At 41.1% G+C, this 21,445-nt stretch overlaps 2 protein-coding genes across 3 annotated transcripts; one reads left to right on the plus strand and one right to left on the minus strand.

The window, feature by feature from the left end:
- Nucleotides 1-1,458: 1,458 nt before the first annotated feature.
- LOC134657710 (negative elongation factor A) lies at nucleotides 1,459-15,826 on the minus strand. The gene is made up of 11 exons (XM_063513273.1): nucleotides 15,521-15,826; nucleotides 12,877-13,131; nucleotides 11,760-11,937; nucleotides 10,308-10,469; nucleotides 9,433-9,552; nucleotides 7,632-7,732; nucleotides 7,001-7,195; nucleotides 4,748-4,825; nucleotides 4,049-4,138; nucleotides 3,037-3,136; nucleotides 1,459-2,071 (listed from the first exon to the last, which is right to left on the minus strand). The coding sequence occupies exons 1-11, from the start codon at nucleotides 15,794-15,796 to the stop codon at nucleotides 1,806-1,808; spliced, it is 1,821 nt and encodes a 606-aa protein (XP_063369343.1). The 5' UTR covers nucleotides 15,797-15,826; the 3' UTR covers nucleotides 1,459-1,805.
- Nucleotides 15,827-16,355: 529 nt separating this feature from the next.
- On the plus strand, nucleotides 16,356-20,300 carry LOC134657385 (leucine-rich repeat-containing protein 27-like). Of its 2 annotated transcripts, none has more exons than XM_063512928.1 (5): nucleotides 16,356-16,674; nucleotides 16,754-17,469; nucleotides 18,155-18,331; nucleotides 18,735-18,888; nucleotides 20,186-20,300. In XM_063512928.1, the coding sequence occupies exons 1-5, from the start codon at nucleotides 16,543-16,545 to the stop codon at nucleotides 20,252-20,254; spliced, it is 1,248 nt and encodes a 415-aa protein (XP_063368998.1). In that variant the 5' UTR covers nucleotides 16,356-16,542; the 3' UTR covers nucleotides 20,255-20,300. The 2 variants fall into 2 exon arrangements, with proteins under 2 accessions (XP_063368998.1, XP_063368999.1); XM_063512929.1 differs by having other exon boundaries at nucleotides 16,588-16,664.
- The last annotated feature ends 1,145 nt before the right edge of the window (nucleotides 20,301-21,445 follow it).

Here is a 21,445-nt window from a genome sequence, read left to right on the forward strand (position 1 = left end):
GACCACAGGCTGCTGGTTATTGGCCGAGATGACGGTGGATCCGGGCGGTATCTTCTGCGGCACCATGCCGTCTATGTGCCGGTACTTCTTGAGCCGGGTCCACTGCCCGTTGTTCTATTAAGCTCGTTATCATGCCAAATATCGGCTTTTTCGCTTTATCAGAAGTGTTTAAAAGATTAACTGTAATTTTTCTGACATGCCCCTCTACCAGACAATCTATAATATGATCAAAATGTCGCAACACAGTCAAAATATGACCATTGACAGGCTAAAACGCTCTGATATTGCCCCAAAGTTAATTTCCGCCAGGCCAAAACAACAACTATAAACAACCTAACCTTAACTGACACTCTGATTGGCTATGGAGACGACAGGCTGCTGGTTATTGGCCGAGATGACGGTGGATCCGGGCGGTATCTTCTGCGGCACCATGCCGTCTATGTGCCGGTACTTCTTGAGCCGGGTCCACTGCCCGTTGTTCTATTAAGCTCGTTATCATGCCAAATATCGGCTTTTTCGCTTTATCAGAAGTGTTTAAAAGATTAACTGTAATTTTTCTGACATGCCCCTCTACCAGACAATCTATAATATGATCAAAATGTCGCAACACAGTCAAAATATGACCATTGACAGGCTAAAACGCTCTGATATTGCCCCAAAGTTAATTTCCGCCAGGCCAAAACAACAATTATAAAGAACCTAACCTTAACTGACACTCTGATTGGCTATGGAGACGACAGGCTGCTGGTTATTGGCCGAGATGACGGTGGATCCGGGCGGTATCTTCTGCGGCACCATGCCGTCTATGTGCCGGTACTTCTTGAGCCGGGTCCACTGCCCGTTGTTCTATTAAGCTCGTTATCATGCCAAATATCGGCTTTTTCGCTTTATCAGAAGTGTTTAAAAGATTAACTGTAATTTTTCTGACATGCCCCTCTACCAGACAATCTATAATATGATCAAAATGTCGCAACACAGTCAAAATATGACCATTGACAGGCTAAAACGCTCTGATATTGCCCCAAAGTTAATTTCCGCCAGGCCAAAACAACAACTATAAACAACCTAACCTTAACTGACACTCTGATTGGCTATGGAGACCACAGGCTGCTGGTTATTGGCCGAGATGACGGTGGATCCGGGCGGTATCTTCTGCGGCACCATGCCGTCTATGTGCCGGTACTTCTTGAGCCGGGTCCACTGCCCGTTGTTCTATTAAGCTCGTTATCATGCCAAATATCGGCTTTTTCGCTTTATCAGAAGTGTTTAAAAGATTAACTGTAATTTTTCTGACATGCCCCTCTACCAGACAATCTATAATATGATCAAAATGTCGCAACACAGTCAAAATATGACCATTGACAGGCTAAAACGCTCTGATATTGCCCCAAAGTTAATTTCCGCCAGGCCAAAACAACAACTATAAACAACCTAACCTTAACTGACACTCTGATTGGCTATGGAGACCACAGGCTGCTGGTTATTGGCCGAGATGACGGTGGATCCGGGCGGTATCTTCTGCGGCACCATGCCGTCTATGTGCCGGTACTTCTTGAGCCGGGTCCACTGCCCGTTGTTGTAGTTAAGCTGGTTATCATGCCAAATATCGGCTTTTTCGCTTTATCAGAAGTGTTTAAAAGATTAACTGACATTTTTCTGACATGCCCCTCTACCAGACAATCAATAATATGATCAAAATGTTGAAACACAGTCAAAAATATGACCAAAGACAGGCTAAAACGCTCTGATATTGCCCCAAAGTTAATTTCCGCCAGGCCAAAACAACAATTATAAAGAACCTAACCTTAACTGACACTCTGATTGGCTATGGAGACGACAGGCTGCTGGTTATTGGCCGAGATGACGGTGGATCCGGGCGGTATCTTCTGCGGCACCATGCCGTCTATGTGCCGGTACTTCTTGAGCCGGGTCCACTGCCCGTTGTTGTAGTTCATCTGGAAGTGCATCTCGGAGAGCATGGTGAGGTAGGTATCGTCGGACTGGAGGACGTTTTCGATGTTCTCTGACAGTTTTATTGTCACTATGTTGCCTAGGTTCGGACAGGGGTTGTCTGAAAAAAAAAAAGTTTTTAGTATTAGTCTAATCTTTTGAATTATTCGAAATATTACTATGCACCTACTATGGATCAAGCAGTGGAAATTTAATTTCCCATTTAGTAATACAACTGTATATATCTTGTTTACAAAAAAAAGTTTCCATTTACAGTAATTTCTGACCAATAGGTCAAGAGGGGTTTTTCAGACTCAGTCTGCGAGATCTTACTTATTCAAAACTCCGCAAAAAGAACCGAAGGAGGCGAACGCCTGATCGTAGTTTTGAGTCAATAGTCTCCAACCTTACTAGTGATTAGTTCACCTCAAATACAGGGTGATTCATGAGACGTGAGCAGGACTAAGTCTACACAATCAGTAAATGTAAAAGAATCGTTCACCACAATATTTAAGTAAAACAATCACGCTTTTTTTCTGTTGTTATACTTTTTGGTAAGGACAAATTTAATTATCTACATTCTACAATTATGGATACCCTACATCATTTAATTAACAAAGATAAAACCTTTTTAACCGTTATGACAGCACTTTGAGTATGAAGAAAATAAAATGTCACACTTGAGTGAGATAACATTTTTCAAAAGTAACCAGACTCCGATGGCATTCAATTTGGCACTTGTTATGGATAAAACAAAGAGGGTGACCATAAATGTCGTAAATAAATTTAAACTTTTTTTTAAACAGTATAAAATAAATTAAAGTTAATCTCGCAAATACTGGTACGAAACAGTTGTTTATAACGTACTGTATGCGTAGGCTTAATCCTGCTCAAGTCTCCTGAATCACCCTGTATACATTTATTATTTTCAAAACTAATAGATTTTGGTGTATTTTTGAGATTCGGCGTGTGTTTGTCTGCATGTAACAAGTCTACATTTTCTTGGAGTTTTATGAGTATACAACTATACATTCCGTGTTAGTGTCTTTGTATTAATAATGTAAAGATATTTATGATAAGGTTTACCTCTGGAGCCAGCCATGAAACCAAGTATGAGCGCCTTCTCGGGCCGCGTGACTCTGTTGGCGTTCCGGAACATGTCCTGCGCTTCCAGCATTTGTTCACGCTACAATACACACAAATAACATACATTGTTATTTAGTACGTTATCAAATGCTGTTTTTACAAGAGCAAATTAATGAGTTACTATAAAAAAGCTAAAGTAAAGTACAGTAAAGTATTTATTAATTGTAAACTGTGTACATAAGATGTCATAAACATGAGATATCGAATCAACAGTTGCCCATTTCGAGCATACAATATGACCTTAAAACTACTAACTATACTAGCTTACTGACTAACTTATACTTAACAAACTGATGATTCCAGAAAAAACTCATTTAACATTACTATTATATATCAATATCATGAAAAGATCTCTAAAAAGCTTTCTGTTCCGCCGTTCTCGAGAAATCGGGAGAATGTAGGTACTTATATAGAAAACGACAAAGAAATACCGACGAATTGTGAACAACCTTTTTTTGGATGTCAAAGTAAAAATGTATGTATGTAAATACTTTATTGTACATAAGACAGGTGACAACAAAACAAAAAAAAACAACGGGTTGCACTCAAGGAGTGCCGGCAGAAGTGAAAACTCAATGACTAGTCCAAATGCATTATGTATAATTGAGGTTAACGTCATCTAGCGTTAGCGTTAATTACTTGAAACCCCTAAGCACATCACTGTTAGTACTCTAGTTATATATTTACCAGTTAGAGCTAAACTCACTAGATGGCATTTGAATCAATAAAGAAAAACTCAATGACATTACATGTAACAGTTTTTCGATCAGGTCACGTGTCCGTCTTACGGTCACGTGATCGTCTTACGCTGTCTCGAGTTTAACATTTCTTCCCCACCTCAAAAAGTGCACAGCGCCGCTAAAGAAGTTTTCACTTCAAAAAAAAACGAAAAAAGTTGTACTGCTGAGATTTGGCGTGGCATAAGAACTATGAGCGTGGCAGAAAATCGTACCGTGAGCGACAGCCCCCTACGCGGCAGCAGCGGCTGCGCCGGCGCCGCCGCCGCGGGCGCTGCGCTGCCCGCCCCGCCCGGCACCTGCACCTGAAACACATTTGACAGACAATTTTAAAGTACATACTTACTTATTTACATAATATTTGAATATTTTAAATATGTATGTTCCAATTTTGAAGTAATAATAGTTTCAAAATTTTACTTTTAATTTGTAAATAAAAAACCCTCACAATAAGCTTTTTTTGGTAATTGCTGTTCACATCTAACCTAAAATGAAATCAAAATAATGCTAACATAGTTCACACGAGCATTCTGACTCTAACAGAATGCTCTAACAGTTAGAGGAATACTACACGTATACTAGGTACTAAAACGGGATCCGGTGTAGAAAACCCGCAAAAAACTGCATGTTCAGTGGGAAAGAGCCCTTATAATACAAATGGGTCAATCAACTATTTCCTGTTGTTATTCTGTCCCATCAGCGAGACAATAGTAGCATAGATTGTTAGAAGAACTGCTGTACCATGTTCTACTAACATGCTCAGTAGATGTCCCATTATGGAAAGGTCTTATAACTACCATAAAATGCAAGTTTGGTTCATACGATAAACCTAGAATTTTAAGAGTGACTCAGGAGACCGTAACCATAGCAACGAGTGACAAGAAAAAGTTGATTAACCCAAATAAAATACACACCACGGGCTGCGGCTGTGGTTGCGGCGGCGGCACTACCTGCAGCGTGGGCCGCGCCGCCTGGACCACTGTTTGCGTCATCTGGAAACAATAACGTATAGTTTGTAGCTTTCTAATAGACCCCGAAGGCTAATCCTATTGTCTATTGTTAAGAAAAACCGCTCGTGCCACGTGCCACAACCACCTGCATAAAAAATCGGCACTTCGGTTACTGAGTGCCGGCGAGTCGAACGCTACAGAACCAGTCTAAAATGTGTCATCGAGATGCGTAACAAAGGCGCGTTATCGGAGAGCGCACCTACACTGGTTTTTTGAGCGTTGTGGACTAGCCCGCGCTCAGGTGACAAATAGAATAATCAGGACCCTTTTTTGCAGGTAAGTAGCACGTGCGGTTTTACTGAACAATAGACAATAGGATTAGCCTTCGGGGTCTATTAGAAAGCTACAAACTATAAAAGTGAAAGTCCATTTCCAACCGCAGCTGCACTACTGTTCATTTTACTATGGAAATTTACAGCGTAGTGCAGCTGCGGTCAGAAATGGAATGTTACCCTCAGTCACCAGAGGGCCAACCGCGAAGACCGAAATTCGCAAATTGCGGGGATCGTTCTCTATTACTCCAATGACGGCGTAATTAGGGTGACAGAGAATGATGTCCGCAATTTACGAACTTCGATTTTCGCGGTTATAGCCCAGAGCGTCTTTATACGTAAATATTTTACTACTTTGGAGTTGTACACGATACTTCGGATTAATTCAAGTGGACAGAGTAATTTTGCGTGGAATCACATTGTATTCCAAACACTTAGGCCCACTTGCACCATTCCACTAACCCGGGGTTAACCGGTTAAACGTGGAGTTACCATGGTTACCAGTACAATTTTACAGTCGGTTAACGGTTTAAACACTTAACCATGGGTTAGTTGGATAGTGCAAGTGGGCTTAAGCGGTTAAACCGTTAACCAAGTGTCAAATTGTACTGGTAACCATGGTAATTCCAGGTTTCACCGGTTAACCCCGGGTTAATGTAATGATGCAAGCGGGTCTTAAAGAAATAGAAATTCTATTTGGTATTACAGGATAGATTTAAAGAAAAACGTGCCCGTTTGTTTGATATCCAAAACAGATACTGCGCCATATGTTTTGCGGTCACTGAATTATCAAACGTCAACTTTTGACGATTAGTTACCGCAAAATGTATGGAGCTGTATGTACAGCGCCGTCTAGTTTACCTATCAAATTCAAAGCACGAAATCGTCTTAGATTTGACGCATCTTACTCAATCAATATATGTTTGGTATTACGTACCGGTTTGATGTTCTGCAGGAGCACGGCCTTGCCTCCGGGTTGCAGGAGCACGGCTGACGTGTTCAGGAGAGTAGGCGCCGACAGTAGTAGCGGCTTCGTGCCGCCCTGGCCCGCTATCAGTAGTTTGGTTTGTTATTTGTTGGTATTTATTTACATACCGGTTTGATGTTCTGCAGGAGCACGGCCTTGCCTCCGGGTTGCAGGAGCACGGCTGACGTGTTCAGGAGAGTAGGCGCCGACAGTAGTAGCGGCTTCGTGCCGCCCTGGCCCGCTATCAGTAGTTTGGTTTGTTATTTGTTGGTATTTATTTACATACCGGTTTGATGTTCTGCAGGAGCACGGCCTTGCCTCCGGGTTGCAGGAGCACGGCTGACGTGTTCAGGAGAGTAGGCGCCGACAGTAGTAGCGGCTTCGTGCCGCCCTGGCCCGCTATCAGTAGTTTGGTTTGTTATCTGTTGGTATTTATTTACATACCGGTTTGATGTTCTGCAGGAGCACGGCCTTGCCTCCGGGTTGCAGGAGCACGGCTGACGTGTTCAGGAGAGTAGGCGCCGACAGTAGTAGCGGCTTCGTGCCGCCCTGGCCCGCTATCAGTAGTTTGGTTTGTTATTTGTTGGTATTTATTTACATACCGGTTTGATGTTCTGCAGGAGCACGGCCTTGCCTCCGGGTTGCAGGAGCACGGCTGACGTGTTCAGGAGAGTAGGCGCCGACAGTAGTAGCGGCTTCGTGCCGCCCTGGCCCGCTATCAGTAGTTTGGTTTGTTATTTGTTGGTATTTATTTACATACCGGTTTGATGTTCTGCAGGAGCACGGCCTTGCCTCCGGGTTGCAGGAGCACGGCTGACGTGTTCAGGAGAGTAGGCGCCGACAGTAGTAGCGGCTTCGTGCCGCCCTGGCCCGCTATCAGTAGTTTGGTTTGTTATTTGTTGGTATTTATTTACATACCGGTTTGATGTTCTGCAGGAGCACGGCCTTGCCTCCGGGTTGCAGGAGCACGGCTGACGTGTTCAGGAGAGTAGGCGCCGACAGTAGTAGCGGCTTCGTGCCGCCCTGGCCCGCTATCAGTAGTTTGCCCTGTTGGCCGATTACGATCGGTTTCGCACCGGTGCCCTGGGAAATAAACAATGTAATTAGTAAAACCTCGAACAAGATGGGAGGATGAACTCTTGGGCCCACGACAGATCATAGTGGAAAGAGCTAGAGGAGGCCTTTGCCAAGCGGCACACTGAGTTAAGAGATATACTCTAACTCAGAATAAAAGGGCTGTTGGATGCGTTTTAAGCATGTGTGAGTGATCGTATTAATGTATGCATGTATGTGTCAAAATCAGTCGCAAATAAATCTTCAAACAGTCCACACGTCTATCTCAAAGAAAAATCCCTACATACAAATATCAACCTTATTACAAAGAACAAGGGCTTAATAGAAAATAATAGTAATTGATTTAGCTTACGATGGCGTTCCAACTGTTTAATTTCTCGGTTCAATGTCATTCCGTCTCACTCTCTTAATCACATGTGAGACGCAAATACACATTGGACCGGAACATTGCATAAGATAAGAGCAAAGAAGTTACCTGCTGCACCAGCACGGGCCCGGGCCCGGGCGGGGGCGGCGCGGGGGGCGGGGAGGCGCCGCGGGGGGGCGGGGGCGAGCCCGGGGGCTCCGCCGGCGCGCCTGTACACACGATAAACATCTTTATTCCCATACTAGTTAGATCTATTATTCGTGTTACTGGTATCGTCTTGGGTTGTCCCATTATAATAATAATAATAAAATAATAAAAGACGTTTATTCAAAGAGTTTGAACATAGGTACATAATAAAAGTACACAATAATGCTTACAAACTAATTGAAAGGGAAGGTGGCTCAGCTAATGTCTGTGCCAAAAGACTACGGGGCACAGCGGCCCTAAAGACTTCCAGCAACAGACGCTGTTATTCTGCCACCGCCGTATTTATATCTAGCTAAGGACAGTAGAAACATTTACACTATTACACATAGGACAGGATAGCAAAACCGAACAATGCGCAGTGGATAAAAAAGTGCTAACTTAATTAAAATTAAATATCTAAAGGTCACTCAACCAAAAGTGTACGTTAATTCCTTTTGGAGGTCCAGTAAATAAGCCTTGCAACGTAGTTTGAAAACCGCCAGGGACTTACTGTTAGCTACTGGTGGCGGCAAATTGTTCCAGCATTTAGACGCAGCATAGCGAAAACTGCCTCTAAATGACTGAAGCCGGAGCAGTGGAAGGGAGATACGCTTCAAGTTCTTAAATTAGTCCTATTCTGCTTTCGTCACTCATTCTACATTCGTCACAATCGTCGGTGGCTTTCAATGTAGAATGAGTGACGAAATCAGAATAGGACTAATTCAAGAACTTGACGAAAAACGAATGGGACGACCCAAGACGATACCGTGTTACTTCCTATCGTAAAATTCAACACCTGTGTAGCAACTTCGACAATTACCCGAACTGTAAATACACAAGAAATTTTACTCTTTGACGTACACTTTTGTTAAAGGTCGCGATAAAAAAAGTACTTTGCAATAACGCGTGTTACGCGTAGTTAAAACGCTCGAAACTTAGTGCCGGTTGCATCATTCACACTTGACAGATTGATCAACGTCACTCGGCGCGCCGCGGCGGTTTACTATGAAACTTTCCAGGACAAATACTGTATTAGTTAAAAATAGACTAGACTAATGTATGGGCCATTTTATTTAAAAATTGTCCCCTAAACTTTTTTTCATATTTGGGATTTTTTATGTTATTTCTACTCAGAATCACGAGCTCTTTTGATCCTAATAGACCCAATTGTCTGAACAAATACCTTCCATTAATATCAAAGTTAGACCGAAACTTACTCAACAACAACATAAACTAACAGACCGATCCAAATAAAGCAAAACTAACTAGCACGGTTCTTCACCTACTTGGGCATCACCAAGTAGCCGAAAACACCTCGCGTGATTTATGCACAACACAACCAAATATTGCTATAATAATCGTGACGAGAATAATGACAGATTGGTTGACGGAATAAATATAATGTATTGAATAGGGATGATGACACATGTTGAATTTTATAACAAAATGTATACATATACATAAACGCAATATTTCACCGACAAAAACGCAATTTTCTTGTTTTGTCCATACTACAAGATGGGCGATGACGTCACGTCTGGCCGTTTTGTATAGGGCGTTTCGCGAGTGAAGTGCGACTGTCGGACTTTGACTACAATTTCTGACTTTTGTGTTACTTTAATGCAATGGGTCCCATATAGACATTTGATCCTAAAAAACAAACCCGATCGATTGATACCATAAATGAAAATGAGTCATGTAGCCTATAGAGAGTAATACATACTGGTAGGGTTGTCCTCCTGTTTGGGCATCTGGTAGTTGTTGAGGCCGCGCGCGTAGTCCGGCGGCGGAGACGCGGGCGCGGCCGGCGCGGGCTTCTTGGCCGCCGCCGCTTCTTCCAGCTCTGCGAGTGTTTACACACTAATCATTACCATTTCATCAAATAATCTACTGTTAACTGTTGATTCTACTATGTAACTAACTTAGAAAAAGTATTACGAAGTCAATGTGAAACAATAATAAGTTTTTGGCAAAAAAATTTTGGTACAAGCTTTTATCGCTGACTGTACTTTTCTTACGACAGACAACTAATACTCATCGAGACAATTCTAAAAATCCCTAACACGATTAGGTCGCGTTGTTTCATCACAGAGTTCCTATGGCCACCTCCTGTCTCCATCATCAGGTCAGCTCGATGGTACCATAATATTGCATCGTCACCCGACTTACATGTGTATGCAAAATTTCAGCTCAATCGGAAACCGGGAAGGGGATCAAATTTAACTTTCAAGATTTATTACAGACAACGGGACAGGTGAAAGTAAATAAAAGCTGGTAAAATAGCTACAGACCGGTCCAGAAGACCAGAAAAGCCCCCCGGGCCTTGCAAAGGAGCCAGGGTCTTCACCATGATTCTGATTAAGTCAGAGCTCGTTCGCATCGGTGGACGAAATAGTTTTGGACTATGTTAGAAGAGGCGACTACCGTTCTTGCGTCTCCGCTTAGCGTGGGCATGAGCGATGGGCTGGTCGGCGATGTCGAGCAGCTTGATGCCGGCGCTGCGCGGCGGCGGGCGCGCCAGACCGCCCCGCCCAGCGGGACGGGAGACCCTTCAGCGGGGCTGGGGAAAACAATATAGGTACAGACTCTAGTACTGACCGTTCTTGCGTCTCCGCTTGGCGTGGGCATGAGCGATGGGCTGGTCGGCGATGTCGAGCAGCTTGATGCCGGCGCTGCGCGGCGGGCGCGCCGCGGCGGGCGCCACGCGCACCGGCGCGCCAGACCGCCCCGCCCAGCGGGACGGGAGACCCTTCAGCGGGGCTGGGGAATCACAATATTCTATTATAGCTAGTCTAGCAAATCTTGTCAGTAAAATAGCGGCCAAGTACGAGTCGGACTCGCCCATGAAGGGTTCCGTATTTAGGCGATTTATGACGTATTAAAAAAAACTACTTACTAGATCTCGTTCAAACCAATTTTCGGTGGAAGTTTACATGGTAATGTACATCATATATTTTTTTTAGTTTTATCATTCTCTTATTTTAGAAGTTACAGGGGGGGGGGACACATTTTACCACTTTGGAAGTGTCTCTCGCGCAAACTATTCAGTTTAGAAAAAAATGATATTAGAAACCTCAATATCATTTTTGAAGACCTATCCATAGATACCCCACACGTATGGGTTTGATGAAAAAAAAAATTTTTGAGTTTCAGTTCGAACTGTTCGAAGTATGGGGAACCCCAAAAATTTATTGTTTTTTTTTCTATTTTTGTGTGAAAATCTTAATGCGGTGCACAGAATACATCTACTTACCAAGTTTCAACAGTATAGTTCTTATAGTTTCGGAGAAAAGTGGCTGTGACATACGGACGAACGGACAGACAGACAGACATGACGAATCTATAAGGGTTCCGTTTTTTGGCATTTGGCTACGGAACCCTAAAAAGGCGCGAAATTCAAATCTCCCATTGGGACGCTATCCCTTCGCGCCTAAATTTTTCAAATTTGCCGCCTTTTTCTACTGACAAGATCCGCTTGACCGAGTATAGTAATTACAGACAGTAGTTCCAGGAGTAAAGTTTAATAGGGTTCGCACGCGGTTATTACAGAAGTACCATACATCTGAGTAGTAAGTCAAATAACCGAAAATGTATCCAAAACGAGGAGGCCGTTGAAACATTTGAATGGACAAACGGCTCTATTTAAAGACACTTATATTTGGGATTCGATCCATTATTCTGGATAAATAAACGACAGAGTATTAGGATACTGAGAGTTGAAGCTTTCTGCTATTATTGGATTCACCGATCCCGAAGCGAATCCAAAATTAAATAAATTTGTCATCTTTTGTGTCTTTCACGCTGTGTCCAAATTCTGAGAAACCACGCAAACGCGCCATGAACGTATCCGTAACTCATTATATAACTGGTGCATATACTAAACTTGGTCAAGCAGATCTTGTCAGTAGAAAAAGGCGGCAAATTTGAATTTCGCGCCTTTTTTTACTGACAAAATTTGCTTGACCAGCTATATTAAAAGATCTACATCCTTCGCCGCCTTAGCTAGTAGTTCTCATATAACCAAACATAACATATAATCAACCAACTCACTAGTATCAGTCATCTTCCTCGGCATGCCGCGGCTCCGGACTGGAACAGTTGGGGCCTGGGCCTTCTTCTGGTTGGCCTGCACCTCGGCCGCCTTGGCTAGTAGCTCACTCCGGAGCGCCACGGACTTTGGCTTGCGTTTCAGTGTGAAGTGTTTTACTGGGTTTGCTTGTTGGCCAACCTGGAATCAATTTTAGAATAAAGCATGGTAATTTAAGGCAAAATTTACGAAACATTTTTGTTTATCAACAAATTACACATACAATATATTTCAAAATCTAATAAATATTTACCTATAAAATTTCTCTATCTCCTAGATTTTTTTTTCATATTAGTACTACCACATAGACTTAGAGGCTGTTTACTGACACATTGGTTTGACAGTCAACATTTTAAGTCTGTTAATAAAGTACAGAATACATGTTCTGAAAATGCAAGTTCGAAACCCATTTCAGCCACCAAAGGTGTTTGTTATTTTTGTCTCCAGTATAAATTTTCTATTTACTCAAAGACTAGCATTTGTAGTGACACTGGCTCATTTAGACAGTGCAAGAACTCGCATGCGAGTTTCATTACATTGCGTCATTTGATCGGTCGGCTGAATTGTTGTAACCTCAATGGTGCGCAATGTAACTAAAATCATATACGAGTTCGCAATGCTCCAATGATATAAGAATAAAATAGTAGTTTGTGTAAACAAGGGATCAAAATGATATATTTCCGTCAAGGGCGTACATTAAATCCTGAATGAAGCGATGGATTCTACAATAGAAACCCAAACGTAGTGAGGGATTCTAAAGTAGAATCCTGAGCGTAATGAGGCATTCAAGTGTTAACGCCCAAGACGAAATAATTTTGATACCGTGTGACACATACTGCTTATCACATCAACTATGAGGAAAATAAAAAAATCTTAGTGTTGACACAATCTGATGCTTAAACAGATTATTTACACCAAAAAAATAATGTGCAAAAAAATGTAAAAATAGTGTGCTAGAACAGAAAAGTGTTACTTTGATCCCTCCTAGCAGGGAGGAAAAGTGCCACTTTGATCCCTCCTAGCAGGGATGAAAAAGCTCTTTTCTGAATAGGAGGTGTGAAAATATAATTATTTACTCACCACAGATACTAAGGCATTCTTATTCAAATATAGGCACTCTAATGGCAACAATCCCAGTTCGGAATGCTTAGCCAGGGCTTTCCGGAGCTCCCCGATCATGTCGCTGAATATGGGCCGGGTCTCATCGAACTCTGCTATCTCGGTGTTAAGGGTGCCCTGTGACGGGAATGTTTTGAGGACCTCGGCCAGCATGGCGACCCAGAGGTCCGAGTCCACCGCTGCCACTTCAATGATCTCTTCCAGTTCATTTCTCCACTGAAATTGATTGATATGACATTTTACATTAGGTTAAAGCCTCGTCTCCATATTGCGCGGCAAACCATCGAACATTGGCTCGCGCGGCAGCCGCGCGCAATGGATACCGGGTTGGCTCGCGAGCCAGCGAGTTGGTTGAAAAAACTTTATACCAGCTACTTATTATTCTGAAGGAATGCACTATTACCTAGCCGGGCTAGCACATGATTGGCGAGACAGTATCCCGTGGCGAGATAGACTACCCGTCCGTCTTTTATTAACATATTTAGCAAATGACCGGTATAGTCTATCTCGCCGCGAGATACTGTCGCGCCAATCATGAGCTTGGCCGGATACATAGCATAATGTCCAAGTCGCAAAATGTGCAGGCTACGTAAAATGAGCAGATCGCAAAATGTGCAAATCTCATAATGAGAAGATCGCAAAATGTGCAGATCTCATAATGAGCAGATCGCAAAATGTGCAGATCTCATAATGAGCAGATCGCAAAATGTGCAGATCTTATAATGAGCAGATCGCATAATGTGCAGATCGCATAATGAGCAGATCTCAAAATGTGCAAAGCAACTCTCATAATGAGCAGGTCGCAAAATGTGTAGATTTTGAAATAGAGCTCGGATACTACAGTTCCAAAAGGCGTAATCGTTGCCAAAAAGGCTTCTGTTGATTACCGAATTTTAAAATATTTTGAAATAAGTCTGGTATCTTTTTTATTATTTTGATACCTTATCGTGAACTTGTTTTATGAGCAAATAATTTATGAGGCAGTGCTTTGAAATATGCCCGTCGGCCTTTCTACCTTGCGGTTAAACTATGGACGACACACAACGCAAACTATATAACGATATGCACCTTTCACAACCTGCACTATTTACGATTTGCACATTATGGGACCTGCACTTCTTACGATTTGCACATTATGCGACCTGCACTTCTTACGATTTGCACATTTTGCGACCTGCACTGTTTACGACTTGCACATTTTGCGACCTGCTCGTTTTACGGTCTACACGTTTTACTACCTGCACCTTCTGCGATTTGCACTAGTGCTCATTTTGCGACTTGTACATTATGCTATGTATCCGCTTGGCCTACTGGTAGACTTTCAGAGTTGTTAGCTAAATGAGTCTTGGATTTAAAAACACAATAAAGAATAAATTGTTCAACAGTGTGATAATGTAATTGTAAATTTAAACTAAGTATCTACATATATGTATATTATAGTTTTCCTTAATCCATATGCTAATGCATGCATAGCTGAAATATATAGGGGCCATTTTATTTAAAGATGTACCTTTTTTAAAATTTGTGAATTTCTATGTTATTTCTCCTCAGAATCACAAGCTCTTTCTATCCTAATAGGAGAAAAAAAGTGTCCCAAGATTTTTATTTCCATTCCGTTACCATTTTTCATAGACTTTGTATGGGGGTCACGGAAAGTAAAGATCAAAAAATTTATGAAAATTTTGGGACATTTTTTCTCCTATTAGGATGAAATGTTGGCTACAGTAGAAATAACATAAAAAATCCCACATTTGAAATAAAAGTGTAGGTGACAACTTTAAATAAAATGACCCCTAGGTCTAACTTTGATATTAATGGAAGGTATTTGTTCAGACAATTGACCTATTATGCTGAACTATTTTAGTATGATGTAAAACCCAATATTAGAATGTGAGTATGGTTAATTTGAATTTCTATTGATATAATTAATGGATAATGGACATAAGTTTAAAATGTCAACATGATAATCATGGCAATACAATGTAGGGCAGGTAAACATATGTTCATATTTAAAATAGTCTGTATAGAGCAAAAAATACAGGAGACATGCAATGCGTAGTTTCAGCACGAGAAGCGCATGAGCGCATATAAGTACAATAATATGCACCTAGTGCATTTATGCATGCCCTGAACAAATGGATTAGTCCTTGAATTGGGTACTAAGTGGAAACGTCAGATTCTAGGTTATAAACACAAGCAAAATATAGGCCAGGCGGCAGCGTCCGACTTCCAACTGGTTATCAGGACAAAACTAGTGTTAAATATAGACCTTTTGTCTAAACAAGCATTCATTAATGTATGCGAGAAATATGTAATAATAAAATACTAATTTATTTATCGGTGCTTACTCCTAAAAATACCACGATTTTAGCATATCTTATCGATTCTGAAGCGCAATTTGATAAAATAAAAAATATTGAAATGGTAAATTTACAAAACGTTTCAATTATTGTAATAAAATTATGATATGACAACAAAACGAATACATACATGCTTGTTTTGCGTCTCTTTCAAACGTATGATCAGCTCACGGAGCAGAAAGAGATATAAAACACAATATAGTTACGCAAAACCATAGAACATCAAAGAGAGAAAAGTTACATACCTCTTCAACATTTCTGCGCGGGATATGAAAGAAACTCAACAATAATTTTAGTTTCACTTGTGTTTGCAAATCTGGAAAACAATCCTTAATATTCTTTAACACTTCAGCATTTAATTGTGTACAAATTGAACCAGTTGTCCAGGAATCGTTCGATGTTCCGAGTTTATTATGGAGCCACAGGGAAGTGTCACTATCCCGCACGTTCGCCATCTTGCAACTGAGATAGTGACGTACCACTGTTGACGCATCTGCATTCAGCCATGTGCTATTTGACATGTAAAATAATCGATATTATTTTATCGTCAAACGGTGCAACTTGTAGCGGAATGAGATAGAAATATCGCATGCACCCTCTAACGTATAACTTGGATTAGTTCGGCCATCATTAGCCTAATATGTGCATCAGGCGTTATGCATATTCTACAATATTTGTCAATTTAATTGTTGCAATAATTGACAATTAACGATTTTTTTATAACGTGGATAACGCCATCCGTCATACGCCTGCTGAAAAACCTTAAGTGAACGAACACTGCCCATCGTTTCGCCACTCTAGACTTTTATTTTAAGATAATTTATGACTTTTTTTACTGGTTTCCTAATGAAACGTGCAATAAAGAATATGATTCTACATCAAAATTTACTTTTTAAAATTAATTATATAAATTATAATAATGTTAGGTTGAAGTAAATAAGTACAACTTTTCAATTTCTTTTTTATTTATACTAATTTCATAAATTTCTCGATATGTTTTTACCAAAGTCGACATTTGCGCATCACTAGTAATTGTCTATGGAAATTAAACACGTTTCGCGGCTATTCGCGCCAAAACGACGAGGTTCGAGTAACGCGTTTTGTCGATGGTTATTGAGAACGCACGAAACATTATGCGTCATAGTGACGTTTTATGCAATGACTGAAATAGTGTCGCGCCATATTTAAACAGAATCGATTTTGCTAAGAGATTTTATTGATTTAATAATTTTATAATTATAAAATAATAGAACGGTATTCATCAATAATGTCGGACATATCTAGTAGTACTATATTACCTAATAACATTTACGAGGAAGAATTAAATGATGAAACCACTGTAGATATGTCGTACAAAAACTTGAACACCATACCAAATATTAATGCGAAGTCTGTATGCGTGAGTATTGTAATACATATAATATTCTAGCCTTTAAAAGAAAAAACTGCATGTTTTACTGTATTCGTTCTTATTCCAGATGCTTTACCTACAAAACAACAACATTTCAACACTTCCTGATGATTTCTTTCCATCTCTACCGAGTCTTATGTGGCTGGACATGAGAAATAATAAACTTACTGAAATTCCTAAAACTATCCAGGAGCATCCTTGCCTATCGCACTTTTTACTTCAAAATAATTGCTTAACTTCATTACCGAACGAATTAGGAACGGTAGTTAACTTAAAATTACTGCAATTGAACGGAAATCCGCTTACATACCCGCCTGAAGAAATATTACAAGCCGGAACTTCAAAAATATTGTCTTATTTACACAATAAGTATATGGACGCCATATTAACTCATTCCCAGTCAGAATCGTCCGAAGACACCGCTAGCACAAGCGATGTTTACCCTGAAAGTGTTTTTAGCCAAAAAGTTCGTAGTTACAATTCGGTCATTGATCAAGCCCAGTTAGTAAAAAGTAAAACTCTGTCTGTGAAATTCAACGACAAGGAGGATGCTTCGGAAACGGAAAAGTACTATTCGAAATTTAAAGGGAATAAATGCCCAAGGTTGGCGGAAAGTCGTATCAGTTTCCCGCCAAAACAGAGCGCCAAGTATCTTCGGCCGTTGTACGCGCCAAGTAAGCGGGAACAAGATGCCAAGATGAAGAGGAGTTATTTGAAAGAGGTGGCGCTGAAGAAACATAAGGATTTTCTAGCGACCAGTGACAAGATTTTACAAGAAAGAAAGTAATGTCTTATTATTGCATGTCTATTTTTTACATGGACCCACTGCGGCGCACAGCCACGCTGTGTTTTTTTAAATGTTAGGTACTAATGATATATGATCTTATCGTTCTTATCTTTATACGTGGCTCATGCACGGTACGCGCCGCAGTGCATTTAGTCAAAGAGAATTTCCCTTGTCTCTGGTAATGCTTAAACTTAATATAACAGTTGTTCATTAATTAGCCACAAATTTAGGTGGTTATCACATTGAATGCGTATGCGCATCCGCACGCCGCTACGGTGTGCGAGCGATACATGGTTGCGCGTCTCGCTTACACACGGTAGCGGCGTGCGGAACCGCATACATACGATAACCGAGTTATATCATTACATCATTCCAGTACATAAGTTAGTCAGATAATGACAGCCCAAAATTAAGGACTCTTTAAGGCCCATTAACCCGGGGATAAGCGGTTAAACCATTAACCCAGTGTCGAATTGTGCTGGTAAGTAATTCCAGGTTTAACCGGTTAACCCCGCGGGATAGTGGAATGGTGCAAGTGGTAACTTTTTAGCCCGATTATTAATAATCTAGTAGTAGGTAGTAGTAGTAGTAATCACTTTATTGTACACAACACAGATTTACATAAAATTTAAAGAAATAAAGGTACAAAGGCGAACTTATCCCTATAGGGATCTATTCCAGGAACGCGGAGCTTCTCCGTCAGTGGCAGCGGAACTACCGCGACTGTAAACAACTCGTCAAGGTCACCCACAACCCCAGCTACCCGTACGACGTTAGCCCGGAGTACATGACCCTGCTCTCGCGGGAGGACATTGAGAAAGACCTGCCAGATAAATACAGGAAGAAGATTGTTCGAAGGTATCTAAAACTTGAGAGCCAGGAAATTAGAACGGGACAAAAGATATGGCGCGCCGCGAGAAACTTGCGCCTACCCCCGTTATCAAACTTATCAATGGTTACTCCATTGAAACAATTATTAAGCGTTTGCAAAAATACCTATCTACCATAGTTTTGCCGTTTGTGCCTTACTTCGCCTATTTAGTTCTTATATACCTAATTGTAAATTTTGATAAAAAGATAAGGATAGGTACACAATACTTTTCATCACTTGAGCTGCCCAGTAGGTATACCTAGTTTAAAAATTAAATACTCCCTAAAATACCCTAACCTCGCCATACCAAGCATTTGAAATCTGACTTTTCCAAATACTCATTGTCAGTCTTTATTTTATCAGTCTCTGACACCTCACACCTGTTCACAGATCCAGACCAACAATACCAAGAAAAGGCACCAGCGACGTCCACCTGGCGCTGCGAATCAAGCAGCTGTTTGACAACCTCGAGTCCATAGACCTCAATGGAGGCTCCATGACGCCCAGAACTGAACAGAAGGTGCTGCTCAACGAGATACAGAAGGTTAGTCATTTAAAATATACCCACAAAAGGGTAGAAAGGGGCCTCAAGTTTATAGACCTCAACGGCGGGTCCATGACGCCCAGAACTGAACAGAAGGTGCTGCTCAACGAGATACAGAAGGCTAGTCGTTTAAAATATACCCACAAAAGGTTAGAAAGGGGCCTCGGGTCTATAGACCTCAACGGAGGCTCCATGACGCCCAGACTTGAACAGAAGGTGCTGCTCAACGAGATACAGAAGGTTAGTCGTTTTAAACAATACCCACAAAAGGTTAGAAAGGGGCCTCGAGTCTATAGACCTCGACGGAGGGTCTATGACGCCCAGAACTGAACAGAAGGTGCTGCTCAACGAGATACAGAAGGTTAGTCGTTTTAAACAATACCCACAAAAGGTTAGAAAGGGGCCTCGAGTCTATAGACCTCGACGGAGGGTCTATGACGCCCAGAACTGAACAGAAGGTGCTGCTCAACGAGATACAGAAGGTTAGTCGTTTTAAACAATACCCACAAAAGGTTAGAAAGGGGCCTCGAGTCTATAGACCTCGACGGAGGGTCTATGACGCCCAGAACTGAACAGAAGGTGCTGCTCAACGAGATACAGAAGGCTAGTCGTTTAAAATATACCCACAAAAGGTTAGAAAGGGGCCTCGGGTCTATAGACCTCAACGGAGGCTCCATGACGCCCAGACTTGAACAGAAGGTGCTGCTCAACGAGATACAGAAGGCTAGTCGCTTAAAATATACCCACAAAAGGGTAGAAAGGGGCCTCGAGTCTATAGACCTCAACGGAGGCTCCATGACGCCCAGACTTGAACAGAAGGTGCTGCTCAATGAGATACAGGAGGTTAGTAGTTTTAAACAATACCCACAAAAGGATAGAAAGGGGCCTCAAGTCCATAGACCTCAAGGGAGGGTCCACCTTGCGCAAAGAATCAAGCAGCTGTTCGGAAAAAAAAACTAATATAATAGACCTCAACGGAAGGTCCATGACGCCTAGCCAAGATGACAATCGTTTGCGCCGTAGCGAACGAAACGCTAATGTAATGTCTCTCTGTCGCACTTATGTAGAGTGATAGAGATTTAGAGATAGGTACAGTCACACTCCGTGATTGTTACGCCATTTAGGGTTCTAGACTATTATATAATCTGTGTTCTAGCTAAATTAGACATTTCATAGCGTAAGTATGGAACTACCAATTTAGCTAGGACCCTAAATGGCGTAACAATCCCGTGTGGTGACTGTACAAGGAATCTAATTTTTACAGTTGCCTCAGTTTCATCATTTTGATGTGTTGCAGATCACGGAAATAAAACAAAAGCTGATGGAGCTGTCCGGGGCGAACGGGAGATCTGTTGAAGCAAATTGAAACTTAAATAATTGTTTTAAGGTCTACATTTCCACTGTCACCGAAGGCTCTTTTACCTACTTTCACCTCATTGGCCGAGTGATGGCGTTACGTGATTTTTTTTAGTTCAAATTGTTAGGTTCGGATGAAAAACAATTTTTTTAACGATTTTTACAGATAACATGCAAAAAGTAATAACTTTTTATTTGTTTATTTAGGTAAACAAACAGTCGGTCAGTTACTCGTATGTTAATGTGCGTTAAAATTATGCTTGAAAAGCTAAATCACTCAGATTTACCGCAGCTGATAACAGGAAGGTTTGCTTGTAATTGTATGCATTGTTTTGCATTTTAAAAACAATTTTCGTGATTTTGTATACCCTGAGATAAATAAAACAAAATATTATATATTGTAAATGTTTATTTCTGATTATTCTTTTAGATGGCCGGCACCATTAGATACAAAAACAATAATATAGGACGCTTACACAAGCTATCATGGATACGCAAAGCTTAACATATATGGGTCCAGTTGCGCAAAATCTCATTACATTTAACCTTTTCGACGCCGTGTCAAACACAAAAGCTGTCACGCTGACGCCACGTCACCGATGCATATGCACGGAGGTCTATGTTGCTCTGTGGTCTGTGACCGTTTAATCGGTCTTTGGCGTTGAACGTACGGTGCGGATATATCGGTCATTGGCGTCCAAAAGGTTAAGCAACATAAAATGTAGTTTGTCAAATAAAAAAGATCGACCAAAATGAAACTCAAAAATATATCTGAATATTTTGAAACCTCCTTCCCCTTCTTCCTTCCGCCGTCCTTTAGCATTTAACAATAATTACAGTCGAAATTATACATTATATTTAAAACAACTTGTCTAGAATCAATTTAAATACAAACGATAAATAAAATGAGTCCGCGGGCTCAGCACGGTTCCATTTTTATCGACTATCACTATGCCCGTCACTTTCGCACTTACATACTTGTTAGAACGTGACAGGCATGGTGATAAACGATAAAAATGCGACCGTGCTACTAGGGCTGATTCCGACACATTTTGCAAAATTGTTGTTTATAGTAATAAGTTTCATAATTATAGGCATTATTATTTAATCATAAAGTTTCGGAAGATTGACTAATCTTAAACAGTTGAGCTTTAAATTATAAATAAAAATGCTTTCACCTAGTTCAGTGAACAACCTCAAA

Source organism: Cydia amplana, chromosome 20 (assembly GCF_948474715.1).
Source record: "Cydia amplana chromosome 20, ilCydAmpl1.1, whole genome shotgun sequence".
NCBI classification, from domain to species: Eukaryota; Metazoa; Arthropoda; class Insecta; order Lepidoptera; family Tortricidae; genus Cydia; species Cydia amplana.

Coding starts and splice junctions, on each gene's coding strand:
- LOC134657385 (XM_063512928.1), top strand. CDS start 16,543: ATGTCGGACATATCTAGTAGTACTATATTACCTAATAACATTTACGAG. Junction 18,332..18,734: donor AGGAAGAAGATTGTTCGAAG/GTATCTAAAACT, acceptor ACCTGTTCACAG/ATCCAGACCAACAATACCAA. Junction 18,889..20,185: donor TGCTCAACGAGATACAGAAG/GTTAGTCATTTA, acceptor GATGTGTTGCAG/ATCACGGAAATAAAACAAAA.
- LOC134657710 (XM_063513273.1), bottom strand. CDS start 15,796: ATGTCAAATAGCACATGGCTGAATGCAGATGCGTCAACAGTGGTACGT. Junction 4,139..4,747: donor AACCACAGCCGCAGCCCGTG/GTGTGTATTTTA, acceptor AATGTGTTTCAG/GTGCAGGTGCCGGGCGGGGC. Junction 3,137..4,048: donor GTAGGGGGCTGTCGCTCACG/GTACGATTTTCT, acceptor TGTGTATTGTAG/CGTGAACAAATGCTGGAAGC.